Source organism: Carcharhinus amblyrhynchos, chromosome 27 (assembly GCF_965287045.1).
Source record: "Carcharhinus amblyrhynchos chromosome 27, sCarAmb.v2.hapA, whole genome shotgun sequence".
NCBI lineage: Eukaryota > Metazoa > Chordata > Chondrichthyes > Carcharhiniformes > Carcharhinidae > Carcharhinus > Carcharhinus amblyrhynchos.
This window is the reverse complement of record NC_137350.1, coordinates 37,208,288-37,234,929: the sequence shown is the minus strand read 5'-3', so window position 1 is coordinate 37,234,929 and position 26,642 is coordinate 37,208,288. Positions and strand designations below refer to the sequence as shown.

Genomic DNA, 26,642 nt, shown 5'->3' with positions numbered 1-26,642 from the left:
GGCACTGAGTGGGATTGATGAACTGTGCTGGCGTTAATAGGTAACAGTTCAGTGGGAACAGCCCGATATTAGGGTTCTGTCTGAAATATGAACACTTTTCTCTCTCTACAGATTCTGCCTGATTTGGTGGGTCTAAAATGTTGTTGTAAATTTCCATGACCAGGTTATTCACCTTTCGCTGAGATAAGAACATCACAAGGAGAAGTTTTATGGTGACAGCGATGCATTTTTTTTTCTTTTTTTGCAGAGTAAACGTTAACTAGGATGGCAAATATTTGTCAGTAAACCTCCTGTTATTGATATAAGCCCATGTTAATTGGAGTATGATAACTATATTGTTTTAGTGTGTTTCAGAGAACTTTACAGTTTATTGATTTTTACACTGGAGTGACATCCTGGTAACATTTACTTTGCAAAATGCTCTATTTGAAGTGTTGCTAGCCTCGGGATGGATCAGTTGCTGGTTTTGAAAATGAGCAGTAACATCTGCCCAAACTACGTCTCAGGACTTGACCCTTCCAATGCCCATCTCTCACCACAGATCTCTGAAAGTGGAAGAGCATGTTTGTCGGGTGGTGATAAAGACATGTGGTTCACTTGCCTTTATCAATCGAGGCACGGTTTACAAAAGCAGGGAAGTCACGTTGGAGTTGTATGGAACTTTGGGGAGGCCACCACCAGGGTACAGTTCTGGTCGCCACATTATGGGAAGGATGTGATTGCACTGGACGTGATGCAGAGGAGATTCACCAGGATGCTGCCTGAGGTGGAGCAGTTAAATTATGAAGAGAGGTTGGGTGGGCTTGAGTCGTTTGCGTTGGAGCAGAGAAGACTGAGAGGCGACCTGATTGAGGTGTCCAAGATTACGAGAGACATGGACAGAGTGGATAAGGAGCAGCTGTTCCCCCTTAGTTATGGGGTCAGTCATGAGGGGACATAGGTTCAAGGCGAGGGGCAGGTGATTTCGGGGGGATGTGAGGAAAAACCTTTTTGCCCAGAAGGTAGTGACGGTCTGGAACGCGCTGCCTGGGAGGGTGGTGGAGGGGGGATACCTGGATGAGCACTTGGCACATCATAGCATTCAGGGCTATGGGCCAAGTGCTAGTAAATGGGATTGGGCAGGAGTACAGATGTTTCTAATGTGTCGGTGCAGACTCGATGGGCCAAAGAGCCTATCCTGCACTGTATGATTCTGTGATTCTCTGATCTCCCACATTTTACCATCTACAAACCTGATATCCAAAATTCTGTTGCCCATATCCTAACCTGTTCTGAATCCCATTCACCCATCACTGCTGTACTCGATGAAATATATTAGCCACAGGTTAACCAATGCGACAATTTCAAAATCGTTTGCAAGTCCTGTCACCATCTCACCCCTACCTCTGTTAATCCCTCCAGCCAGCCAACTCTCCGAGATTTCTGATCTCTCCCAATTCTGGTTTCTTCAGCATCTCTGAGTAAACCACTCCATGATTGACAGTCTGTACTTTGACCTGTCTGGGTCCTATACTCAAGAATTCCCTCCCTAAGCCTCTGTGTCACTCTACTACCTCTTCCCTTTTAAGATTTCTTTTATTAATTTATGGCACATGGGTGTTGCTGGCTGGGCCATCATTTATTGCCCATCCTTAGTTGCTGTTGAGAAGGTGATGATGAGCTGCCTTCTTGAACAACTGAGTGGCTTTCCAGGCCATTTCAGAAGCAGTTGTGACTTAACCACATTGCTGTGGGTCTGGAGTCACACGTAGGCCAGACCAGGTAAGGACGGCAGATTTCCTTCCGTAAAGGACATTACTGAACCAAATGGGTTTTTCCAACAATTGACAATGTTTTCACAGTCATCAGTAGATTTTTAATTCCAGATATTTTTTATTGAATTGAAATTCCACCCTCTATGGGATTTGAACCCAGGTTCCCCGGAATATTAGTTGAGTTTCTGGATTAATAGTCTAGCGATAATACTACCAGGCCATCGCCTCCCCAGATGCTCCCTAAACCCTACCTTTCTGACCAAGTTTTTGGTCATCCAATTGGATATTCCTCTGTATATCAAATTTGTTTAATAACTGGAAAGTGCACTGTGACATTTTACCTCATTAAAGGTGCTGTGTGAATGCAGGTTGCTGTTGTTCTGTATGGGATAGAAATGCACTGAGCCATGACATTTGCCAAGTGAAGGTGAGATGAGGTATTGATATAAGCTAAAGTCACAGCAGCTGCACACAGTGTTACCTCATTATTCTCTCTGCTCCTTTTGCCCAGAGACTGACGAATGAATCAAACTAAACTAATCAACAGATGGACAAACAGATAACACGCTGCAGTTAAACACCTTCCTGCTTCCTCAGACAGTAGTGAGGGGTTTTGGAATTATCTGGGTAGATAATCTTGCTGGCTCGTGACAACATGTTGAGTTTTGTTTTAAACTAACAACCAGGGAGTGTTACAGCTGAAGATTCACTGGTGAGAAATCAGTCAGTGTGAGAACAGTGCAGTCCAGCTGTTTAATGGTCTGACCAATTTCTTCTTCTACTTCCTGAAGCTTCAGAATCTCCCTGGGATACAGCTAACAGAGGGGAGCTGGAGAAACCTTCTCCCTAACGGAGGGTGGGCGAAGTTGGTGGGGGGGGGGGGGGGCACTGGAGAAACTTACTCCTTTCTCCCTAGTGACTGTGCAGGAACTTGGACCATGTGGGAGGACAGGTAGGTGATCTCTCCTACCCACACTTGTCCCAGCTGTAATGTGGTGTGGGAACGCTGGCTGCTTGCCTGCGAGCCAGCGCACGATTGGTGGGAAAGGAAGAATTTGCATTTCCACAACCTGCTCATGACCTCCGTATTTCCCAAAGCACCTTCTCAGCCACTGTATGGAGGGAACACGGCAACCAATTTGCCCAGAGTAAGCTCCCACAAACAGCAATGTTCCTATTGACCAGGACACAGGGGAGAATACCTCTGCTCTCCTTTGCAAAGTACCACGGGATATTTAATATCGAACTGGGGGAGCAGACAGGATCTCAGTTTAATGTCTAATTTGATGGTCAGCACCAGAGACAATGCAGCACTCACTCAGTAACGCACTGGAAATACAAACCGACATTTTGTGCTCAAATATTTGGAGTGGGACTTGAATCCATGACCCACTAACACAAAGGCTGGGCCTGCTACTCACTAATCTGCAGCTGACGTGGATATCAGCCAACTCATTGCAGCGTGGGTATCACATTCTGGAAATGAGATACCAGCCACGCGGTCCATGGGGAATCACCGATTGATCTCCCTGTGGGGAGTAAGAGATCCCCTGGTAACAGTCTGTTGTCTGTCTAGCTGGAATTTATCACCCGAGTCTTTTATAAGGCAGGCCCAGGACTGGGCCTGCTGAATGTTAGTCCCAGGCAGGGACTATGTGTGTGTGTAGACAAAGGTAGTGGTTCTACTTTGCATTCTGTAGAAATGAGTGTGAGAATAGTGCAGACAATTTCAAGTCAGGATTCCTGGGTTATTACAAGAAGCTTCTGGTTACTATGCCTCAGTCCAACAGAAGGTGGAGCTTTCCTCTACTGACCTATCAGGAGGTTCAGAGATGCAGCAGACAATCTTTAATAAATACTGTTGGATGAATCCCTTTGTACCTGTAACCATTTTGAAGCAACAAGCACATATTGAAGGCACAAGAGATTGGGCACAGCATCGGGACCAGAGGATGGAGACAAGACAGAAACATCAGAGCAATCAGTACAGCCGAACCCAGTAAAACTCAGGCACCTTGAAGCAGGGACTCTGCCTGTCGATCGCACAGACCTGGAACAGGAAAGAAAAAATATTAACAAATAACTTACTTTCACAAACCTGCAACATTTACCATCTAACAAGACAAGGGCAGCAGATACCTGGGAACACCACCACCTGCAAGTTCCCCTCCGAGTCACTCACCATCCTGACTGTTCTTCATTCATTCTTGGAACATGGGCACTGGAGACTGACCAGCATTTATTGTCCATCCCCAATTGCCCTTGAACTGAGTGGCTTGCTTGGCTATTTCAGAGGGCAGTTGAGAGTCAACCACATTGCTGTGTCTCTAGAGTCACATGTAGGCCAAACCAGGTAAGGACAGCAAATTTCCTTCCCTAAAGGACGTTAGTGAATTAGATGAGTTTTACTGACAATTGACAATGGACTTGGAAATATAGCGGTCGTTCCTTCATTGTCGCTGGATCATAATCCTGGAGCTCCCTCCCTAACAGCACTATGGATGCACTTACACCACATGGACTGCAGTGGTTCAAGAAGGTGATTCACCTTCTGAAGGGTAGTTAGAGATGGACAATGAATGCTGACCTCGCTGGTGACACCCAGATGCTGTGAGTCATTTAGCCTTTTTAATTTTGAACTTGAATAGCGCCAGGCTGATTTTGCAAACTGGTTGAAGATCCTGAGGAAATGGGGTTAAATCACACTATAGCAGCCTGGAACCTTTACCAGGATACTGTGTAGACAGAGCCTCAAAATAAAGCTCATTAGATAGTCACAAGTAAGGCTTACATTAACACTGTAATGAAGTTACTGTGAAATTCCTCTGGTCGCCACACTCTGGTGCCTGTTTGGATCAATGCATCTAACCAGCATGTCTTTTAGACATGAGAAAACAGGAGCATCCAGAGGAAACCCACGCAGACATGGGGGGAATGCGCAAACTCCACACAGACAGTGACCCAAGCCAGGAATCGAACCCGTGTCCCTGGTACTGTGAGGCAGCAGTGCTAACCACTGTGCTACTGTGCAACCCACAATGTCATGGTTCAGGTCAGGAGCAGAACAAAGTGAAAGCTGTTCCCATGCTCACCTCACTCTGTAAACCACCTCAAAACCATCCATCAATCAGAAATCCATTTTAACTCTGGTAAATTGCTGAATCTGGTCTTTTGCGACACACCATTCCAGTCAGGTGCAGCAGCCAGTATCAAAGATTCACTCTGAACATTCAAAATTGGCTACTTTCATAAGACAGCATTGGGTCCTTGGTGTGATTTGGACACAAGATTCCCTCAAAATTCCAAAACTTTTATATATGTTTTGAATAAACTGGAATATCTTTACCTCACACACGAGTAAACAGGGGAATTAGAGAGTGAGGGGAGTCTTCAGCTCTTCAATCTTGGATAAGGAAGGTCTCCCATTTAATGAAGTGGACTCTTGTTTCAGACAGAACTGTGAGCCCCTCTCGTGCTTTGATGGGACTGAGTTGGACTGGCAGCAATCTCTGAGGACTTGTACAAACACCTTGCGGAACTGTTTCGAGGTCACGTTGTAAAGTAAAGGGTTGATTGCAGAGCTGAGGTAATAGAAGGTATTGGTAACAGGCTGCATGGCCAGGTAGGACCTGTAGTAATATTCTGTCCACTGGGTTTTGGATCTCACGGCTGTCATTAGACGTCTCGCCTGGAACGGGAGCCAACAAATGGCTAAGGCAGCAACAATACATCCTGAACAGAAAAGAACATACTTTAACAGCTCAGCACAGCAAACCTGAGAGACTCAACTTACTCTTCCTGTGGGGGAGACAATCATAGAACGGCAGTGGCTCAGTATTCATGGTCTCTCTCACAGGGTTGGAGAGACAATAGGCAGGAGTTTAAACAGCCTCACTCATCCCGAAACCATAAAATCCCACCCAAAGTCAATGGACCTTTCCAAGCTCCATCCTTCATCCACTCTGATCCCCGTGGCAGGCGGGGGCTGTAAGATTCTGGCCAATATCTTTGGCATTTGAATCCTCACCCAATGAGAATGCCCTGAAAAAATACCCTACAGATTTTCCCAGATATTTTCCCATTGGGAGGGAGGGAAAGTTGAAGACCCTTGCCCTGAATCTCATTTAACACCTCGCAATGATCAGCTATGAGGTGAAACTACCTGAACTCCAAGCTAGGCTGACGTTGTGAAAGCTGCAGCTGTCCTGAGTTGTGTTAGGACAGCCACTTGCCGTCTGCAGCTAAATTATTTATTAATATCACAAGTAGGCTTCCATTAACATTGCAAGTAAGTTACTGTGAAAATTCCCTAGTTGCCACACTCCGGCGCCTGTTTGGGTACACTGAGGGAGAATTTAGCATGGCGAAAAACTGCAGCAGGCGACGGTGCAGAGGGACCTCGGGGTCCTTGTGCATGAGTCGCAAAAACCCAGCCTGCAGGTGCAGCAGGTGGTCAGGAAGGCGAATGGGATGCTGGCCTTCATCGCGAGGGGGATTGAATATAAAAGTAGGGAGGTCTTGCTGCGGCTGTATAGGGCATTGGTGAGGCCGCAACTGGAGTACTGTGTGCATTTTTGGGCGCCGCACCTGCGCAAAGATATTTTGGCCTTGGAGGGAGTGCAGAGGAGGTTTACTAGGCTGATACCGGAGTTGAGGGGGTTGAGCTATGAGGAGAGGCTGAATAAACTGGGCTTGTACTCGTTAGAGTTTAGAAGAATGAGAGGAGATCTCATTGAGACGTATAAGATGATGAATGGGATGGATAGGATAGAGGTGGAGAGACTCTTCCCGCTCAAAAAAGACAGTAGGACTAGGGGGCACAGCCTCAAAATAAAAGGGGGGCGGTTTAGAACAGAGTTGAGGAGGAACTTCTTCACTCAAAGGGTGGTGAATCTCTGGAATTCTCTGCCCGTTGAAGTGGTGGAGGCTGCCTCGCTAAATATTTTTAAGACGCGGGTTGATGGGTTTTTGATAGGAGAGGGGATTAAGGGTTATGGGGAGAGGGCGGGAAAGTGGAACTGAGCAGCGACAGATCAGCCATGATCTTATTGAACGGCGGGGCAGGCTCGAAGGGCTGGATGGCCTACTCCTGCTCCTATTTCTTATGTTCTTATGTTCTTATGTTCTAAACAGCACGTCTTTCGGACTGTGGGAGGAAACCGGAGGACCCAGAGGAAACCCACGTGGACACGGGGAGAATGTGCAAACTCCACACAGACAGTGACCCAAGCCAGGAATTGAACCCAATTCGCTGGCACTGTGAGGCAGCAGTGCTAACCACTGTGCCACCGTGTTGGCTTTACACAGATAAAGCTGGAGACCTTATATTTAGTGAGCTTTGGCTGAGAAATTTAGCCATAATTTCTGGATGTGCTGTTCACTCTGTGTGGTTTCTGCTGTTGGACCCCCACCTTCACCCGACTATAATTTTAAACAGGGGCTTGAATGGCACCCCTGTGCTCTGCTCCAACTATTCTCAACCCTCTAACCCACTTCACACACCTTGGGCAATGTCACAGGAGATCAACTTGTGTATATAAAGCCAGAGTTAGTGTTACCATCCCTGTATGGGAGGGAGGTAGTGTGCAAAGTACAGAGGGCAGTATAGTTTACAGCCTTTTTACTCAGTCAAGTCTGTTTTCTCAGCAAACAATAAAAAGTGTCTATTAATAAACCAAACAGCAGTAAATAGAACTCATGGCAAAACTATAGAAATTTCTCCCAGTAGAAGCAGGATTATTTCTACATCAACATGCAGAGAGATAGGATGGCACAGTGGCACTGTGGTTAGCATGGCTGCCTCACAGTGCCAGGGACCTGGGTTTAAATCCTGGCTCTAGGTCACTGTCTGTGCGGATTCTGCACATTCTCCCCACATCAGCATAGGTTTCCTCCCACAGTCCAACAATGTGCGGGTTAGGTGGATTGGCCATGGTAAATTGCCCCTTAGTGTCAGGGGGGGCTAGCTAGGGTAAATGCTTGGTGTTATGTGGAAAGGACCTGGGTGGGATTATGGTCAGTGCAGACTCAGTGGACCAAATGGCCTCCCTCTCCCCCCCACATCTTCATCTATCACAGTTTACCCTCTGATTTCAGCTTCTCTGCCGTTTGGCCATTCACACCTTCCATTCTCTCTATGGGCTGCCATTAGCAGCCTTTCCCCTTGTTTCTGTGGCTATGACTCGCCTTCCATTCCCTCATCCTGCAGTATAAATATCTCCCACTTTCTAAGCCTTTTAATTTTGACAAAGGATCATCTGGACTCAGAATGTCAGCTCTTTTCTCTCCTTACAGATGCTGCCAGTCCTGCTGAGATTTTCCAGCGTTTTCTCTTTTGGTTTCAGATTCCAGCATCTGCAGTAATTTGCTTTTATTTTGGTCTCCTTCTGCACTGGAGGATTCTATGAGTGGACGATGCCAGAATCAATCCCTGTCACATCTAGCTGTGTGGTCTCTAATTGACACAAAAAATACTCAATCATCTCAACTGCAGCTCAGACAGAAGTGTGACTATATGCAGCTGTAACAATCTTAGCTGTGCTCTCACAGTCCACTCAAATCAATAGGCAGCAGGATTGTGATAGCAAAAGCTGCAAATTCCCATTTCTCCAGAAGATGGTGCTATTACCCCAAAAGTTACTCTCTGTAACTTCCCTCAGCCTGAATCAATACCCATTCATTCCATATAAACTCAGGCAGCAATGACACAGGAGGCTGACCATTTATTGTGATGCAACTTGCATTTATATAGTGCCGTTCAAAAACCTCACAATCAAGACACTTTGCAGCCAACGAATTAGTTTTGAAGTGTAGTCGCTGCTATAATTTAGGAATTGCAGTGGCTAATTTGTGCACAGCAAGATCCCACTCAACGTGCTCCCTCAATTCTGCACTGTTGGTCCAGAGTTTGTGCTAAAGTTAATGTGGTGGGAAATAAACCGACCCCATCCCGAGTCAGAGGTGAACGTGCCAACACTGATAATCAGAGTTTAATATATGGTGTAAATTTCCTTTACGTTTGTAAATATGATGTTTACAGAGATGAGATTTGCTATACTTCAGCCATCATATTTTAGCCGTCACGTTTTAACTTATCCTCTGATTTACCTGCTCGGTAATTGGGAGCAAGGCAGGGACAGAAGCTGCTCTTTCTATTATTGCAGAGCAAACCTTTAGGTGATTCTGATTGGGCTTTGAGCCACTGGGACATCAAGGCTGGATTGGCCACGTACACTGGGAGCGCCTGTGTATTATTGGGACCACTGGAACCCCAGTTACACACGGGCAACAGATACTCCCACTGCCCCTAATGGTGGTGCAAGGACCAAGGCCCAGCCCTTTGGGAAGGGACTGGCTACGGAAAATCCAGCTGGATTGGCAACAGATCTTTAAAGTGGACACAGGCAGTCTGTACAAAGCTATTGGGAATGATCCTGAAGTATTCCAAGAAGGCCTTGGGAAGATTAAGGGCACTAGGGCTAAGATCTATGTGGACACAGAGGCCCGACCCAAATACTTCAAGGCACTATCAGCATGTCAAAGTTGGAATGTCTAGAGGAACTTGGCAACACATACCCAGTAATTCCAGTTTTAAAACCTGACAGCTTGGTCCGTCTCTGTGGAGATTACGGGCGGGGGTTTACGGCCTCGCTCGACCCGAGACCGGAAAATCCCGCCCAAGGTCAACGGACCTTCCCATTGTCTGCCCCTCGCCCGCTCCTATTCCGTGGCAGTAGAATTCCGGCGGATAAATTGATGGTGACCGGAGTCTCCCACTGAGACAGATACCCTGTGCTACACATTGAAAACTTTGACGCCAAACTGGCTGGGGGCAGGGGGAGGGTCACATATTTTCCAAGTTAGACATGACCCACGCCTACCTCCAACTGGAGCCTGAGGTATCATCCAGGGAGTTTGTCACCATCAATACTCACAAAGGACTGTGTGAGTATTCTCGCTTGTCCTTTGGGGTGTGTTTGCCTTGTGCCACTTTGCAAAGGATGGCAGAGAACTTCCTTCAAGGGTTGCCCAGAGTGACAGACAATCTGGGTGATGTTTTATTCTCAAGAGCTCCAGCAAAGGAATATTTGGGGAGTTTGGAGGAGAGGGTTACGGCTTTTTTCTGATGCTGGTGTCCGATTTTAAAAAGCAAAAGTGTGTGTTCCTGGCCAATGAGGTAATGTCGCTCGGGTACTGAGTCGACAAGGAGGGATTACACCCCATCGGAGAGAAGGTGGAGGCCAGAAAAGGGGCTCCAACTTCAAGGGAAAACATTCCGAAGTGTCATAAATTACGACAGAAAATACAAACTGAACTTGTCGCTGGTGTCACCCCGACTGTTCAAAGAAAATCAGAAATGGTCGTGGCAAATGTCACAAGAGAAATCCTTTGTAAACAACAACTGCTGTCAACCAGTGTACTAGCCCCGAGACCATTCATTGTAACCTGTGACACGTCCCCCTATTGGATAGGAGCGGTATGATCACACCAAGAGAATGGGAAATAACATCCAATCACATGCGCGTTGCGAACACTGGTGGATTCTGTCTGCCGAGATCTAAAAAGAAGTCTTGTCCCTGGTGTTCACGGTGAGAAGGTTCCACCAGTACAACCACAGCCGGTATTTAATCAGAGTAACCAATCACAAGCCTCTCTTGGGCCTCATCAAGGAAGACAAGGTGAGTCTTCCCATCACAACGGCACAGATCCAACGCTGGGCTCTGCTATTAGGTAACTATGAAAATACCCTAGAACACTGTCCAGGGAGATATATAGTCAACGTGGATGCCTTGAGCCTCTTGCTACTTCCCAACTCTCCACCTTCTCCTCTGAAGATGGATGAGGTCATCATGACTCAGACCTTCATGAGTATGAACAGAGTAAGGCACAGCCACACAGTGCCCTACCACCCATCCTCAAACAGCCTGGCTGGGGTGGGGGTGGGGGATCCAGATTGTCAAAAGTGGCAAGAGTCCAGTGAGAGTGGGCCCTTCACCCTGGAAGCCCTGAATGAACCTGTATCTGGGGTCACCACTGCAGATGTCAGAGCAGATTTCTCAAAGGTCAACCCACAGAAAGTGACCGGACTGGATTGGACACCCAGCCGAGCACTCAGATCCTGCACTGACCAGCTGGCGGGAATGTTCGCAGATATCTTTATCTCTCTTTACAACAATCTGAGGTCCCTATCTGCTTCAAGAAGATGATATTAACCCGGTACTAAGGAAAAGCCAGGCACCGTGCCTTGATGACTATCGTCTATCGGCTCTGACATCCATCAAAATGAAATGCTTCAAAAGTTTTCTCATGACATGAATCAATTCCTGCCTCCCAGACTGTCTGGATCCATTACAGTTCACCTATCACCACAACAAGTCCACAGCAGACGCCATCTCCCTGGCCCTGCACTCAACCCTGGAACACCTAGATAGCAAAGACATCTATGTTAGACTCCTATTTACTGACGACAGTTCAGCTTTCAACACCATTCTTTCTATGAAACTTATCTCAAACTCTGGGGCTTGGCTCCTCCCACTGCGACTCGATCATAGACTTCATAACCCACTGAACACAATCAGTAAGGACAGGCAACAACACCTTCTCCACGATCACCCTCAACACCGGCGCCCCACAGGGTTGTGTTCTCAGCCCCCTACTATACTCCTTATATATGTGTGGCCAAATTCCTCTCCAACTCCATGTTCAAGTTTGCCAATGACACCACCGTAGTGGGCTGGATCTCAAACAATGATGAGATAAAGTACAGGAAAGAGAGAGAGAATCTGGTGCGGTGACAATAATCTCTCCCTCAATCTCAATAAAATGAAAGAGATTGTCATCGACTTCAGGAAGCGTAGTGAAGAACATACCCCTTTTACTTCACTGTGGACTAAATAGAAATGGTTGAGAACTTCAAGTTTTTAGGTGTCCAGGTCACCAACAATCTGTCCTGGTCCCCCCACACTATGCCAACACTATAGTTAAGAAAACCCACCAACTCCTTTACTTTCTCAGAAGACTAAGGAAATTTGGCATGTCCACTACGACTCTTACCAACTTTTACAGATGCACCATAGAAAGCATTCTTTCTGGTTATATCACAGCTTGGGATGGCTTCTGCTCTGCCCAAGACCGCAAGAAACTACAGAAGATCTTGAATGTAGCCCAATCCATCAACCAAACCAGCCTCCTATCCAATGACATTGTCTACACTTCCCACTGATCGGAAAAGCAGCCAGCATAATTAAGGACCCCATGCACCCCAGGACTCTTTTCCACCTTCTTCCATCATGAAAAAGATGCAAAAGTCTGAGGTCACGTACCAACCGACTCAAGAACAGCTTCTCCCCTGCTGCCATCAAACTTTTGAATGGACCCAACTCGCATTAAGTTGATCTTTCTCTTCACCCGAGCTATGACTGTAACACTGTACATTCTGCACTCTCTCCTTCCCTTTTCTATGAATGGTACATTTTGTCTGTACAGCGTGCAAGAAATAATTCTTTTCGCTGTAAACTAATAGATGAGGCAATAATAAATCACTCCTTCAATTCTGTCCCCTTGAACATCCCAATGATAGTCACTCTACCCGTGGCAACTGGACTTTTGGAATTCCTTCTCTAAATTTCCCAATCCCTCTCCCGTTCTATCCTAAGACACATCTTAAAACTCATCCCTTTCACCAAGCTCTTTGCTCTAGTTCTCCCCTTCCCTTTCTCTGTAACTATCCCATCAGTAGGAACATTCTTTCTGAATCTACCCTCTCTAACCCTGTTAGAGTTTTATAAGGTTCTGTGAGATCCCCTCTCTGGTAAACTCCAGTGAATATAATCCAACTGACTTAGTCTCTCCTCATATGACAGACCTGCCATCCCAGGAATCAGCCTGGTAAACCTTCATTGTACTCTCTCTATGGCAAAGGCATCCTTCCTCAGATAAGGACACCAAAACTGCACACAATACTCCAGGTGTGGCTTTACCAATGCCCTACACAATTGCAGTAAAACATCCCTATACTCAAATTCTCTCACTATGAAGGTCAATATACCATTTGCCTTCTTTACTTTAAGTTTGCTGGACAGACTGGTAGTTTCAACAGTATAGAACAGAGCTCGGGAGTGGACAGCTTAGTGGTGTGATGGAAATTGACCTTAATTTCATAGAATCATGGAAGCTACAGCGCAGAAGGAGGCCATTCGGCCCATCATTCTTGCACTGACAACAATTCCACCCTGGTCCTATCCCCATAACCCCATATATTTACCCTCCTAAACCCCCTGATGCTAAGGGACAATTTAGCATGGCCAATCCATCTAACCTGGCTTCCTGTGCGGGGAGAGGGGGGCGTGTAAATTAGGGTCAATAAAGTTCAGCTCTTTATGTAACTCGGTGTTGAATGGAGTCTGATAATGCTCCTATGAAGCACCTTGATACATATGATGATAATGGCGCTATATTAATGCAAATTGCTGTTGTTGTTTAACCATTTGCCACAATTAATCTCATTCTCTCAAATTTCTAAGGAACCAGTTGAATTAACTACTTGCTGACGTTCACACTTTTCACACAACCCTCATTGTGAGGAATACCTCAAGTCAAACATCTCTCTGCACAATACTCACCCAGCATTACCACATTTTGCCTCCTCATCTCTTTAAACTTTGGCAGGACCTTTTCAGTGGAGTTTGTCTTTTGGAGTGCGAGGGACACAGGTCTGTCTTTGAGGAGGGTTTTAATCATCAGTCCACAGGTAAACGTGAGCAGGAGGAGGACCAGAACGTAGAAGATGAAGGAGATATAAATTACCAGGTCAAAGATCACCTTGCTCCCAGAGATATTGGTGCAGATGTAGAGAGCTGGTAAGGTCTCCTCAGCTCCTGACCTGAAGGGTTCCCAGGCATCTTCAACACCCACTGTGAAGGCAACAGGAAGCCCTGTGATAGCCGCCAATCCCCAAACCAACCCAATTAGCCTCTTGGTTCTGGATGTGGTGGCAAGCTTGGCCTTCATTGGGTGGCAGATAGCCAGATAACGTTGGAAACTAAATGTCAGGACATTGAATATGGTGGCATAGCTACAGACTTCCCAGAGCAAGTAGAAAGCTTTGCAGCCAGCAGCCCCCAGTGACCAGGGGAATGGGCACCAGATGATGCTGTACAACTCAATGGGCAGAGCCAGGGTTAGGATCAAGAGATCAGAACAAGCCATGCTAACCATGTGCTGGCTCAGGTTCTGTTTGAAGGTTTTACTTCTCAAAATCCAGATGACCAGCAGATTCCCAATCACCCCGGTGATGCAGATTGTGCCATAGACAACTGAGGTGGCCACCTTCATCCCGAGGGGCATGAGGATGAAGCCAGGAGAAGCATTCCCTGGAATCCACTCTCTCTCTCCTGTAGTGTTCATCCTTCACCAGCCTCTCACAGGTGGCAGGTTCAATCCCACTGGCAGCTTGGGGATTTGAAATTCCAGGAAGGATTCAATTCTTCCTGATCTTCAGCCAGTTTTGTGAGTCTCTCCCAATCACTGACTCTCCCACTGATATTCCCAGGGGGATTTGAATGGGGTTAAACCCAGGGCTCTAGATTTCTCTCTCCCTCTCTCGGGATCTCATTCCCGGGAAGGTGTCCTGGGCTCTCTTGGTCAATCTCTCTCCCTCACTCCGCAGATCCCAGGCGATCTCTCTGGATCACTGTCCCTCCAGATCTCTGAATCGATGGGGATCTCTGACTCTCTCTGTGCCCCGCGGATCCCTGCTCCTGATCCCTCTCCCGAGCACAGCTCTCTCCCTCTCTCTCAGACTCAGGCTGTTCACTCTCTCTCTCTGAGCCACCCGCAGTCTAAACGGAGCCGGGAAGCGGAGGGAGGCAGAGAGAGGATGGGAGAGGGTGGGAGGGGCGGGAGAGAGTGGGAGAGGATGGGACAGGGTGGGGATTTGGAGAAGGTCCCGGCTCTTCCACTGGATATCCCAGAATTTCCACATTTCCAGCATTTTTCCTGCGAAGTTTCCTTTTTAATCCCAAATGTGTACATATCATATATTATTGTATATATTAGTGTATATCTTACTGTATATGTTAGAATTTATATTACAGTATGCATTTATATGTTACTGTATATATTAATATATGTTGCTGTATATATCAGTGTATATACTATGGTATATATTAGTGTATATATGATGGTATATATTAGTATATATATGATGGTATATATGTTACTGTATATATTATGGTATATATTAGTGTATATATGATGGTATATATTAGTATATATATGATGGTATATATGTTACTGTATATATGATGGTATATATGATGGTATATATGTTACTGTACATATTATGGTATATATGATGGTATATATTAGTGTATATTAGTATCAGTTGGCTGGATGGTGGGTTAGTTATGCAAAGCAACACCAACAGCCTGGGTTCAGTTACCTTCTCAATCTTACCTCTTGCCTGAGGTGTGGTGATCCTCAGGTTAAATCACCACCTGTCACAGCTGATGGTTACCTGGGACTATGGCAACTTTACCTTTATATTTCCGGATATAAAAGTGAATATATTAGTCTATATGTTAGTGTGTATGTTAGCCATTTCTGTTCTTTTTAGTTGTTGGATTTATTGCCACTTTCAATCATTCATTGATAAAAAAGAAATGATCATTTAAACCATGTTGGATGTTGTGCAGAGGCTGAGACTTCCATCCTCTCCAAGCCTGAGTTAAAATGAACAAGGAAAATGAGGTTGAATTTCCGCTAATGAGGGCGATGCAAACAAACTCAGGGATAACATTCAAAAAGGAATTGGGTAAATACTTGAAAGGAGAAACTATTGCAGGTTCCTGGCGAAAGAGCAGGGCAGTGGGTTGAATCGGACAGCTGTTTGCCACAGCTGGTACAGAGAGGATGGGCTGAATGGCCTCCTTCTGTTCTGCTTCTAAGGTGCTCAGTCTGTGTCGTTATTATCACCAATTTAACCTCCTAAAGGAGTGCAGCACTGTCTGCATTGTGACTGCTTTGTGGAACATCTTCACTCTGTTCACAAGTGTGACCCAACCCTCCAGCTGTTTGGGATTTTAACTCAGCACCTTGCCCTCGTGCCCGGCCTCCAGCTGCAATGCTCCAGTGATGTTCAACGCAAACTGGGAGGACAACATCTCATCTTCCCATTAGGCAGCCTTCTCAACCGCAACACCGAGATCAACAACTCCCCTCTCCATCTTGACTCCCCAGCCCCCCATCACACTTTTTATTTTTCTGTTTCTTTATCTCACCCCAATAAAACCCACCCCTCTCCCACAGAGCCATCTGTCACTTGTTTTTCTGTTTTGTTTCTGCTGAGCACTGACCTTTGCTCTCCTATTAACACATTCTGCTAGCTTACCTTTATGCTGCTATTTGCACCCCTGCCCTTTAACACCCCCTTTGCCTGGTGTCCATGACAACTTTGTCAACCTCTCCTTAGCTCTGACCTGTCCCCGACCTTCCATTCTGCCCCCTTCCCTGCTCTCCAAGTATATATGATCCATTACATTCCTGTTCCTCTTCAATTCTGTAGAAAGCTCACACGGACTTGAAACATTAACTGTTTATCCAGCGTTTTCTGTTTTATTTCAGGTTTGCAGCATCTGCCGTATATAGCTTTTATTAACGAGAGCAGTACATATCATTCTGATCTTATCTGTAGGGAGAGGAATGTGTCAACAGTTTGAGTCTAGAGCTGAGGAAGGGCTCTGATGAAGGGTCAACTAGACTTGAAACATTGCTCGTTTCTCTCCCCACAGATGTTGTCAGACCTGCTGAGATTTTCCAGTATTTTCTCTTTCAGATTCCAGCATGTGCAGTATTTTGCTTTGATATTACGCCGTTCCAATCTGTCGCTGTTGAGGTTATCCAAGCAGGTCCTGATTTCCAGGTCCCAGGCTTCATTTCCAGAGGTGGAAGGTGCCCGTGCGTGAATTATTTTAGCTTGGGCTGGCTCACGGGGCCTGTTCTATGTCCATATTCACAAAATAAATACAGATCCAACATACATGTTTCCCAATGCACAGACAGTCGATGGTTAAAAATTAATACCTAATACTTGTCCACTTGTGTCAGTTCCCAGCTGGTGGTTGGTGATGGTTGTACTCAATGTGGGGTTGAGAATTGAGGCTGTTTGTAGGGTGTGGAATGTGTTTCGGTGGAATTACGATTTTAGGTGAGCGCGTGCGTTTTCCTGACACCCTGTGTCCAATGCAGATCCTCAAGGGGGAAGATTTAACTTAATGGTATTATCACTAGACTATTGATCCGGAAACTCAGCTAATGTTCTGGGGATCTGTGTTCGAATCCCGCCACAGCACTGGTCTAATTTCAATTCAACAAAAAATATCTGGAATTAAGAATCTACTGATGACCTTGAAACTATTGTCAGCTGTATAATGCTCTGGTCAGACCCCATTTGGAGTACTGTAAGCAGTTTTGGGTCCCATATCTAAGAAAGGATGTACTGGCCTTGGAAATGACCCAGAGGAGGTTCACAAGAATGATTCTTGGAATGAAGAGCTTGTCGTATGAGGAACAGTTGAGGACTCTGGGTCTGTACTCGTTGGAGTTTAGAAGGATGCAGGGGAATCTTATTGAAACTTACAGGATACTGCGAGGCCTGGATAGAGTGGGCATGGAGAGGATGTTTCCACTAGTAGGAAAAACTAGAACCAGAGGGCACAACCTCAGGCTAAAGGGACGATCCTTTAAAACAGAGATGAGGAGGAATTTCTTCAGCCAGGAAGTGGTGAATCTGTGGAACTCTTTGCTGCAGAAGGCTTTGGAGACCAGGTCACTGAGTGTCTTTAAGTCATAGACAGATAGGTTCTTGATTAATAAAGGGATCAGGGATTATGGGGCAAAGGCAGAAGAATGGGATGAGAAAAATATCAGCCATGATTGAATGGAGAAGTAGACTTGATGGGCCGAGTGGCCTAATTCTGCTCCTATGTCTTATGGTTTTATGATTGTAGGATAAACCCATCTGGTTCACTTTCATACTTTAGGGGATGAAATCTGCCATCCTTACCCGGTCTGGCCTACATGTGACTCCAGAGCTACAGCAATGTGATTGACCCTCAACTGCCCACAGGCAACTAGGGATGGGCAATAAATGCTGGCCAGCCAGCGACACCCATGCCCCATGAATGCATTATCTGTCGGCTGATGTCGTTCTTTGATTCTATGATTCTAGGATGTTTTCCCTGTGGACAGGAGGAAGCTCAATATGAACACAGGAAACTGTTTGAGTTGTGTTGGTCTCAATGTTCCAGAAATAACCTTCATGACTTCACAGAGGTTGATATCTACCAGGTTTGGGTGGTGGTTTCCGAGCAGTATTAATGTGTGAGTGCAGCAGTGTGCTAAACACAGCAAACAATCTGCTCAAAGCAAGCTTGCATACACAGCAATGGGGTAAATGACCAGATACGATTTTTCTCGTGATGTTGGTTGACGAGGAATGCCTGCTATTCCAGTAGAACCTCATCAAAATAAATTCCCGCCTTTAATTCATGTCGGATAATTCCTGATTCTGTGAGGCCTCTCATGTGAGTGCCAGCAATCTCAGCAATTCCTTCCATTCAGGTTCACTGAAAATGTGCACTGTTGCCTGCCAGCACCAGGGACCCGGGTTCAATTCCAGTCTCAGGTCACTGTCTGTGTGGAATCTGCACATTCTCCCGTGTCTGCATGGGTTTCCTCTGGGTTCTCCGATTTCCTGCCACAGTCCAAAGATGTGTGGGTTAGATGGATTGGCCATGCTAAATTACCCCTTGGTGTCCAAAGATGTGTATGTTGGGTGGATTAGCCATGGTAAATATGTGGAGTTATGGGGATAGGATCTGGGTGGGATGATCTGTTAGAGAGTCAGTGCAGGCTTGATGGGCCAAATGACCTCCTTTTTGATTTGATTTGATTTATTATTGTCACATGTATTAACATACAGTGAGAAGTATTGTTTCTTGCGAGCTATACAGACAAAACATACCATTCATAGAGAAGGAGAGAGTGCAGAATGTGGTATTACAGTCTGCGCTAGTGTGTAGAGAAAGATCAACTTATTGCAAGGTAAGTCTGACAGCAGCAGGGAAGAAGCTGTTCTTGAGTCAGTTGGTACGTGACCTCAGACTTTTGTATCTTTTTCCCGACAGAAGAAGGTGGAAGAGAGAATGGCGTGCGTGGGGTCCTTAATTATGCTGGCTGCTTTGCCGAGTCAGCGGGAAGTGTAGACAGAATCAATGGAATGGGAGGCTGGTTTGCATGATGGATTGGGCTACATTCACAACCTTTTGTAGTTTCTTGCATTCTTGGGCAGAGTGAGAGCCATACCAAGCTGTGATACAACCGGAAAGAATGCTTTATATGGTGCATCTATAGAAGTTGATGAGAGTTGTAGCTGACATGCCAAATTTCCTTAGTCTGCTGAGAAGGTAGTGGCGTTGGTGGGCTTTCTTAACTATAGAGTCGGCATGGGGGAGCCAGGACAGGTTGTTGGTGATCTGGACACCTAAAAACTTGAAGCTCTTGACCATTTTTGCATCTCCATTGATGTAGTCAGGGGCGTGTTCATCTTTATGTGCGTAGAGATTCTACGATTCTATCATTCTATGATAAATCTTCAAAATGGAATCTGAAGAATGAATTTCTTTTTGCATTTTTGGTCTGGCTTATCTCCGTTGTAAAATAATGACGTCAGTTGCACAAGATCTGTCTGGTAAATGTTTTGGTGAAGGTTAATAGGCTGCTCCCCCTGACACTGAACATGAATCACCAGAAGTTGGGTCCAGTGATTTTGTCAGGAAGTTGTAGATCTTTGAGAAATGGTGTTATTTTAGTCTGTGAGGAGACTACTCTGAAGAGCTCTTAGCACTGGGAAAACGATAGGCAGCTTCTTGTATTTTATGATCTACATTAATTTTAACTCGATCTCGGATCATTAAATTGCAGCACGAATAATAGTGAGAGAAATTATAGACTGTGTGTCAAAAATGGATTGAATGTGCTACGAACTCTATAACCCGACATACAGAACCCTCATGTCTGTTCCTTCTACATCACAGTACTTCACAATTGTTGATACATTAGTTCACATTATTTGTTCATAAGACAAACTCTAATCAAACTACAAAGCTGTGGTCACAGTGAAGCTGCAATGAGGGAGGGGCTCTACTGATATTCATCCCTAACTCCCTATCTCTGCTGGTTCACCTCCCACCCTGTGCTCTCCTTAAACATGACTTCATCTCAGGCTCAGCTGCCTGTATGGAAAGCTGTACCAAATCCTATTTGCCGATTACCCCTGTGCATGCTACCCTACATGAGCTCCCAGTCCAGTGCCCTTCCCTGGCTCTATAATTGCCTCCAGTCTCCAGGATCTCGGCATTGTTTTATTGTCCCATTAATGCCTTCACCTGCCTGTCTCTAAGCTCCAGAATTCCCTCCATAAACTTCTCCATTCCTCCCTCCTCTGAGACCACTTTTGACCACCACTCCATATATCTCTTCAGGGTCACATTTAGCATGGTCGTATTCCTGTGGAGCACCTTGGAATAGTTTCCCACTTTAAAGGTGCTTCACAAATGCAGGTTGTTGTTGTTGAGGTGCTAACTCAAACTGGGCTAATGGTTCCATGAGTGATACTGAGTGGCAGCAATCCAGCATCTTTCCAGAATATCAGTCACTCTTGTGACTCGGCCAACATTGTCTACCTGATACACTGCAGGAAAGGATGTCCTGAGGCTTGGTACATTGGCGAGACCTTGCAGATGCTACAGATGAATGGACACTACTCGACAATCACCCTTCCTGTTGGAAACACTTCAACGTTCACGGGCATTCAGCCTCTGATCTTTGGGTAAGTGTTCTCTAAGGTGACCTTCACGCCACACGACAACACAGAACTGCTGAACAAAAACTGATAGCCAAGTTCTGCACACATGAGGACGGCCTCAACCGGGATCTTGGGTTCATGTCACACTATCTGTAACCCCCACGACTTGCCTGGGCTTGCAAAATCTCACTAACTATCCTGGCTTGAGACAATTCACATCTCTTTAACCTGTGCTTAACCCTCTCTCCACTCACATTGTCTGTACCTATAAAGACTTGATTACCTGTTAAGACTCACATTCCAACCATTATCTTGTAAATTGAGTCTGTGTCTATATATATGCACAGAACTCTTCACTCACCTGATGAAGGAGCGGCACTCCAAAAGCTTGTGCTACCAAATAAACCTGTTGGATTTTAACCTGGTGTTGCGAGACTTCTTACTGTACCTTTCCAGAGTATAAACCAAAACAGTTAGTGTCAGAGAGTATTCGAACTTGGCAACGGAATCTCAATCAAATCAGGTATTCTCACCTTGTGTTCATGCACATGGAGAATGAAAAGAAACAAATGCAGAAAAGAGGAACTGAAATGGAAACAGAAGGATCCGGAATCACACAACCTGTCCGTCAATAACTCCAAAGCAGAAGATGGGTTGGCAGGATCTGAGGGTTTACAGCACAGATGGAGCCATCGGCAGTTTGCTGGTTCATTTTTCAGGAAGGATTCTTTGTCACAACTCATTGAAACTCAGATCTGTTCCAGCATATTCCTTTGGCTAGCGATTGGGAGTGTAAATATTGCCGATTTCTCTTCATTTCTAAGCCAAGAACACTGAAGCCAATTGTTATATAAAGAAGTTGCAACATTTGTCCCAGCCAGTCTGTGGTAGTGTTTGCTTTTCATGTGAGTAAATGGTCCTGATCACATTTACTGACTTTGTTGCTATGTTTCTACAACTTCTTTTCCTTCATCTAACTATCCAATCTAATTGTTGAACGTTGACATTGTGTGGACCCAGTCCGTCTCACCCCGTTGGAGTCCCAAGCTTGTTGGGTTCAGCTGCCACATTGAGGTGACTCTCCAGTGCTGTACTGAGCGAGTGTCGCACTGCCAGATGTGACATGTTAAACTAAAGCCCCACCTGTCCCCTGACTGGATGTAAAAAATCCCATTGCACTTTTTAAAGGAGATTTCTCCTCAGTTTCCAAGATGATATTTATCCCTGAACCAGCATGATTAAGTTTCAGACTATCTGCTCATTATATCGTTAGCTTGTTCCTGTCTGTAGACTCCTTGTAAATCAAGGGAAAAGTCCAATCTGACAAACTCAACATGGATCCAGTGATTCTTGTTTTCAAATCCCTCCATGGGCTCTGACTTCTTTCTGTCTCCTCCAATCCCACAATCCCCCAAGATACTAACACCCCTCTAATCCTCACCTTGTCAGCATCCCTGATTCTAATCATTCAACAAATTGTTTTAAAGTTTATTTATTATTGTCACAAGTAGGCTCACATTCACATTGCAAAGAAGTTAATGTGAAAATCCTCCAGTCGCCACACTCCGGTATCATAAGAACATAAGAACATAAGAAATAGGAGCAGGAGTAGGCCATCTAGCCCCTCGAGCCTGCCCCGCCATTCAATAAGATCATGGCTGATCTGTTGTGGCTCAGTTCCACATTCCCACCCTCTCCCCATAACCCTTAATCCCCTCTCTTATCAAAAACCCATCAACCCGTGTCTTAAAAATATTTAGCGAGGCAGCCTCCACCACTTCAACGGGCAGAGAATTCCAGAGATTCACCACCCTTTGAGTGAAGAAGTTCCTCCTCAACTCCGTTCTAAACCGCACCCCCCCTTTCTTTTGAGGCTGTGCCCCCTAGTCCTACTGTCCTTTCTGAGCGGGAAGAGTCTCTCCACCTCTATTCTATCCATCCCATTCATCATCTTATACGTATCAGTTCAGATACACTGAGGGAGAATTTAGCATGGCCAACGCACCTAACCAGCATGTCCTTGGACTGTGGGAGGAAACCGGAGCACCCATAGGAAACCCACACAGACACGGGGAGAATGTGCAGAGAACGTGCAGAGAGGTACCAGAGCTCCAGGGGTTGAACCCCATGCTGGGTGTGTTAATTTAGTCTACACATTAACTAGCTAACCAGCTGAGCTAATCAGCCCCATTCCTACTTCTCTTTATGTTCTTTCAGAAAACAAACATAACACATTTAACTAATTGAAAATCCCTTCGGGGGTCACTGTAACAAAAAACAAAATGTTCAAAGGCAGCATCATATGATTTTTTAAAATTCATTCGCGGGACATGGGCATCACTGGCTGGCCAGCATTTATTGCCCATCCTCAGCGGACGGCAGTTGAGAGTCAACAACATTGCTGTGTGTCTGGACTCACATATAGGCCAGATCAAGTAAGGACAGCAGATTTCCTTCCCTAAAGGACATTAGTGAACCAGATGGGTTTTTCCAACAATCGACAATGATTTCATGGTCATCGGTAAATTCTTAATTCCAGATATTTTTTATTGAATTCAAATTCCACTAACTGCTCTGGTGGGATTTGAACCCAGATTCCCCAGGATATGAGCTGAGTTTCTGGATTAATAGTGCAGCAATAATACCATTAGGCCATCGTCTCCCTTTGATATTAAAACATGGTTCCCAAGACTGATGATGCACTCCAGCCAACTCTTCTTAAACCAATAAACTAATTGAAGGTCCCCTAAAGGGAAACTGAATGTTTGATGCTCTGAGCCATACCCAGTCTCCACGTGCTCTCTTTCACACAGCACTCTTCACTGTCCCACAGAGGAATATATCTGCAACTTGTACCTGGTTTAATTTTATCAAACATCACCTGATTTGAACCAGCGCAGTGAACCACTGACTTCATGGATCTGCGTTCAGATGCTGCACCATCAAGCTATACACCAACACACCACCACCACCCTCTCTCCCCGCCACCACCCTCTCTCCGCACCACCACCGCCCTCCCCCCCACCACCACCACCCCCACCCCATCCCCCCTTCCCCGTCCAGGCAGCCAATTCTCTTTACATTTACTCTGAGTCCTTTGCATCTTTAATAATGTAATCAACTAATCATTAGCAGAACAGTTTCACTCATCTAGATCTGTCTGGAGTCGGTGTCGATTGCTCCGACATTGAGCCAAAGATTTATTCTAGATAGTTAGATGATATTGACATTTTGTTTTACTGTTTTGCTGCCTTTGTTCAAAGAGGTTTAACCGGTGAAAGGTTTAAACTTACTTTGAATATTGAAGTTATTGAAGTGACAGGTTAGGAGAAGAAAGGGGCACCTACACACTTCTTCACATTTAGCACTGAGAAGAATTATTAGCATTGTTACATTCTTGGAGGTGATTTGACCCATTCTACCAAAACTCTCTGAAAGCGGTTTGCGCCCAGTATCACTCCCCAGCCATTTTCCAGCTAAAATGATTAAATAAATGAACATTTATTAACTCCTATTTGGGTTTATAATCCACCACTGTTTGTGGTCGGGCATTCCATTTATCGTAATGGGGTACTTGTTAAAATGCTTCACATCCATCACACAAACCGGCCTCTCATCCAGTGAATCCGTCTACACTTCCCGCTGCCTCAGCAAAACAGTCGCATAATTAAGGACCCCACGCACCCTGGACGTTCTCTCTTCCACCTTCTTCCGTTGGGAAAAAGATACAAAAGTCTGAGGTCACATACCAATCGTCTCAAGAACAGTTTCTTCCCTGCTGTCAGACTTTTGAATGGACTTACCTTGCATTAAATTGATCTTCCTCTACACCCTAGCTATGACTGTAACACTACATTCTGCACTCTCTTGTTTCCTTCTCTATGAATGGTATGCTTTGTCTGTATAGCACGCACCTGAAGAATTATTTTAATATATGAAGATTTAAGAGTTTGCCAGTCAAATATGTGCCAACCGAGTACCTCTGCTGCAAATGGAAACTGTCCCTCAAGCTGCAGTTCTCTCATTGAAGGAAACAGCTGAGCTGCATTGACCCAAGAAGAAGTCCAGTGCACTTTGAACTTCATGTCATCACTTCCATCCAGCGCTGGAATTTGGTGGGAATCAGAATCCTAGAACTCCTGTCACTGTGGGAATACTTTCACCAGTCAGACTGCGACAGGTCAGGGAGGCGACTCACCATCACTCTCTCAGGGGCAGTGAGGGACGGGCAATAAATCCTGGCACAGGAGGTGCCAGCCACATCCCAAAGATTAAAATGAAAATAAAGTGACATGGATCAGGGAGAATTTGCTTTAAGATGCGACTCCTTGATTCAGTGATAACCAGCAGCAAAGTGAGTGACCGAGGCGCACACGGAAAACCTCCAGCAATTTCTGTTCCCAATACTGTTCATATTTTGGGAAAACAATTAATTCTGTGACTGCCGAAATTCCCAGTCACTGCTCTCAGGGCTGATGTCAGACAAAGTTACTTTGGAAGCGTGTTATCTAACTAACCAGTGCAGCATTATTAAAAAATTACATCGCAACTTCAGTCCAACCAGTATATACTGGTGTTTATGCTTGACCCACCTAACCAACTCACCCCATGGACATATCCTTCTATCCCTTTCTTCTTCATGTCCTTATCTAGCCTGCCCTTCAATACTAGGGAAAATGGTGATGTAGTAGTAGTAAAATTACTGGATGAGTAATCCCAAGACCCAGGTTAATGCTCTGAGGACCTGGGTTCAAAACCCATCATGGCAGCTGGTGGAATTTTAATTCAATGAATAACATCCAGATTTGAAAGTCAATCTTGTGAAACTACCACTGTTGTGATAAGTGCCTGTCTGCATTGTAATGAGCAGAGCAAGGGTTAACATAAGGCTGGAGAGTGGCACTATCCAAAGTATGATATATGTGGTGACATGGTTAGAGAGTAAGAACAAAGAACAGTAGAGCACAGAAACAGGCCCTTCAGCCCACCAAGCCTGTGCTAATCACATTGTCCTATCTAGACCAACCGCCTGTATCTCTCTATTCCCTGCCTGTTCATGTGTCTATCCAAATAAGTGTTAAATGTCACTAACGTGTTGCAGACAGCACCTCACTTGCCAGTGCATTCCAAGCCCCCACCACCCCACGTGTAAAAACCTTCCCTCGCCCATTTCCACTGAACCTCTTCCCCCTTATCTTGAACTTGTGCCCCTTTGTAATTGTCATTTTTGCCCTGGGAAAAAGACTGTTCACCTTATCTACGCCCCTCATAATTTTATAAACTTCTATCAGGTCACCCCTCAGCCTAGGTCTAGGAGAACACTCTAAACAGCTAGCCTGCATGGTGAACAAAACCATACTTCAAACTGTAAATAGTTAAAACCTAGCAGTAAAGGTGTTTTACTGTGTTAAAGGTGTTAAAGGAACCTCAAGACCTTATCAATGAGCCACCACCACTGCAACATAAAGAACCCATATTCAGCACAAAATATGACAATCACAATTGTCATAAAAACATATCTAGTTCATGACCGTCCTTCAAAGTAGGAATTCTGCCATCCTTACCTGGTCTTCCCTTTAAATTATCCCAGAGTCACAGGAATGTGCTTGATTCTGAAATCCCCTTGGAAATGGTCTAGCAAGTCACCGAGTTTAAGAGCAATTAGAGATGGACAACAAATGCTTGCCTTAGCAGCAGCACCCACGTCCCTTGAGTGAATAAAGGCAAAAATTCCTCATCCACTCCTGAGTTCCACATTCTACCATCTGTGTAAAGAAATTTCTCCAATTCCCTCTTGGATGTGGTGACCATTTTATATTTCTGACCCCTAGTTTTACATTCTGGGGCAGCACGGTGGCGCAGTGGTCAGCACTGCTGCCTCACAGCGCCAGGGACCTGGGTTCAATTCTGACTTTGGGTCACTGTCTGTCTGTTCTCCCTGTGTCTACGTGGGTTTTCTCTGGTGCTCTGATTTTCTCCTACAATCCGAAGATGTGCGGGTTAGGTTGATTGGCCATGCTAAA

General features: G+C 45.3%; 1 protein-coding gene across 1 annotated transcript; it reads right to left on the bottom strand.

The window, feature by feature from the left end:
• Positions 1-5,124: 5,124 nt before the first annotated feature.
• LOC145359028 (G-protein coupled receptor 39-like) lies at positions 5,125-14,087 on the bottom strand. Its single transcript, XM_080213382.1, has 2 exons — positions 13,376-14,087; positions 5,125-5,486 (listed from the first exon to the last, which is right to left on the bottom strand). The coding sequence occupies exons 1-2, from the start codon at positions 14,085-14,087 to the stop codon at positions 5,125-5,127; spliced, it is 1,074 nt and encodes a 357-aa protein (XP_080069508.1).
• Positions 14,088-26,642: the final 12,555 nt, after the last annotated feature.